The sequence below is a fragment of the Trypanosoma equiperdum genome, assembly GCF_001457755.1.
Source record: "Trypanosoma equiperdum strain OVI genome assembly, contig: ctg_1647, whole genome shotgun sequence".
NCBI lineage: Eukaryota > Euglenozoa > Kinetoplastea > Trypanosomatida > Trypanosomatidae > Trypanosoma > Trypanosoma equiperdum.
The window spans coordinates 3,844-5,132 of record NW_027123668.1 but is presented as its reverse complement, the minus strand read 5'-3'; the positions used below and the strand labels follow the sequence as shown (position 1 = coordinate 5,132).

Sequence of the window (1,289 nt, the reverse complement as noted above, 5' to 3'; positions counted from 1 at the left end):
TCAGGGAGATTTGGGTTAAATTGAAACTTATGTGATAGGAGAGCACAGATTAGAATTTGCATGTGGAAAGATTTGTGGTGAAGTGTTTAATAACGGTGATACGTTTAAGGCTGAGAAGTTATGAAGTAGCGAAGTAAACGAAAGAATCAAAAAATAGAGAGAAACAAAATAAAATACTTAGCGTCAGCGTACTCTGTTTTCCATCAAACTGATTCAAAAAACTCAGAATCTGATATTAAGAGTGAATATCGTCTTTCGCGACCTTCTACGAGAAAAAAAGACATAGAAATAAAGTCAACATGCTATACTACTTGATTTTGACCCTTTGTGACTCCTTTCAACTTCATCGCCTTGGCGACACAACAGCCGGCGAAGCGCAAGCCGATTTCTTAGCACCATGCGCTGCATGGAGAGCAGGGACCAAGCTACTAGTTACGACGTATGAGCAAATGCAACAACCAGCAGAACTAATGGACTTGCTCAACTTGAACATGTCGCTGGCGAAAAACGAATGGAAAGCGATTTTCGTCACCGTAACATAAAACTCGGGCAGACTTCAAGAAAGCGCTCAGCGAAAAAATGAAGACAGCAGACTGGTCAGCCATGTGGCCGTATTTGACCACAGTCAGGAATAACACCAAAAACAGCCTTACTGGCTGGATAAAAGACATGGAAAGATCCATCAAAGCGCACAACATGCGGAGGGGAAAGAGACTGGCGAGAGTAGCAGCGGAAGCAGCATTAGCTTCGTTCCTAGGCAACAGCATAGAGCCAACCTATGCGGGAAAACGGGCGGTCCAGGCGGCACAAGCAGCGGCGAAAGCAGCCCTTTGCAGCGAACCCTTCACGGCTTAGCCAACAACGCTGCCCTGCAAAAATCTGGCGGCCACTGTCGCCAAAGCTACAACGTGCGGCAACGACAGCGACGACAAACGAGGAGCTTCAATCGCACTGGACATGGTCTGTCTCTGTTCTGAAGCCTCAGGCAACCAATGCTTCGGAACCCCCGGCACCGCGACAGCCATGGGCGACGCAAACCTCAAAACCGGGATCCTGGCAGAGCTTACAGACAAATGCGGGACCGCTCCAACCAATGCCAGCGCAGAAAGCGTAGCAGCAGAGGCGATACCGGCATTTTACGGCATACTAGCCGACAATTATACGGAGCAGCCGACATGGCAGTATACATAGGCAAAACCAAAAGCATACACTGCGGCAGCTCGAACTTCACCTGCATCGACCACACAAAGGTCTTCAAAACAAAAAAAGGCATAGACGGAATACAATAA

The 1,289-nt window shown here is 47.7% G+C and overlaps 1 protein-coding gene across 1 annotated transcript; it reads left to right on the top strand.

The window, feature by feature from the left end:
- Positions 1-778: 778 nt before the first annotated feature.
- TEOVI_000476800 (uncharacterized protein) lies at positions 779-1,114 on the top strand (the record flags this gene model as incomplete). Its single annotated transcript, XM_067222522.1, has 1 exon — positions 779-1,114. The coding sequence occupies one exon, from the start codon at positions 779-781 to the stop codon at positions 1,112-1,114; it is 336 nt and encodes a 111-aa protein (XP_067078623.1).
- Positions 1,115-1,289: the final 175 nt, after the last annotated feature.